Raw genomic sequence first — 433 nt, 5'->3', positions numbered from 1 at the left:
CGGGAGCGCGCGGCGACGGCTGCTGGTGCTCGGGCGCCACCGCTCTGCTGCAGGCCGGACGGGAGCAGCCGCCTGCAGTTTGCGAGTCCGCCGGGTCGCACCCCCCGCCCCCACCAAGAGTGGCGCTCTGCCCCCGGCCGCCTTGTCTCGATGGCTCCCGTCCGCTCTCCCTGGCCCCGCCCCCCGCGCAGGGCGGCTCCGGTCCGGCGGGGAACAGGATCCCCCCGCGCCCATTCCCGCCACGGCACCGTTCCGCGCGGCTCTGCCCCTCCCCCGGCGCGCGGCGGAACTGAGGGCTCAGGCGCGGGCGGGTCGGAGAACGGGAGCGAGGCCGGCCATGAGTACCAAGCAGGTGACCTGTAGGTGAGGCCGCGCTGCCGGGGCCGGGGCCGGGGCCGGGGCCGGGGCCGGGGCCTGTGAGAGGGGCTCCTGC

The 433-nt window shown here is 78.5% G+C and overlaps 1 protein-coding gene across 2 annotated transcripts in view; it reads left to right on the top strand.

The window, feature by feature from the left end:
• The first annotated feature begins 206 nt into the window (after positions 1–206).
• MKRN2 (makorin ring finger protein 2) overlaps positions 207–433 on the top strand; it is a 24,489-nt gene continuing 24,262 nt past the window's right edge. Inside the window, exon 1 of one of the 2 annotated variants that reach the window (XM_019505079.1) lies at positions 207–363. In XM_019505079.1, coding sequence (XP_019360624.1) covers positions 338–363 — 26 coding nt within the window. In that variant the 5' untranslated portion in view covers positions 207–337. The remainder of the gene's footprint in view (positions 364–433) is intronic. The other variant, XM_019505080.1, reaches the window with a different exon arrangement.

This window comes from Gavialis gangeticus, unplaced genomic scaffold (assembly GCF_001723915.1).
Source record: "Gavialis gangeticus isolate Ggan-Ray unplaced genomic scaffold, GavGan_comp1, whole genome shotgun sequence".
Classification (NCBI taxonomy): domain Eukaryota; kingdom Metazoa; phylum Chordata; order Crocodylia; family Gavialidae; genus Gavialis; species Gavialis gangeticus.
The sequence above is the reverse complement of the archived record's forward strand: the minus strand, read 5'-3'. Positions and strand labels throughout refer to the sequence as shown.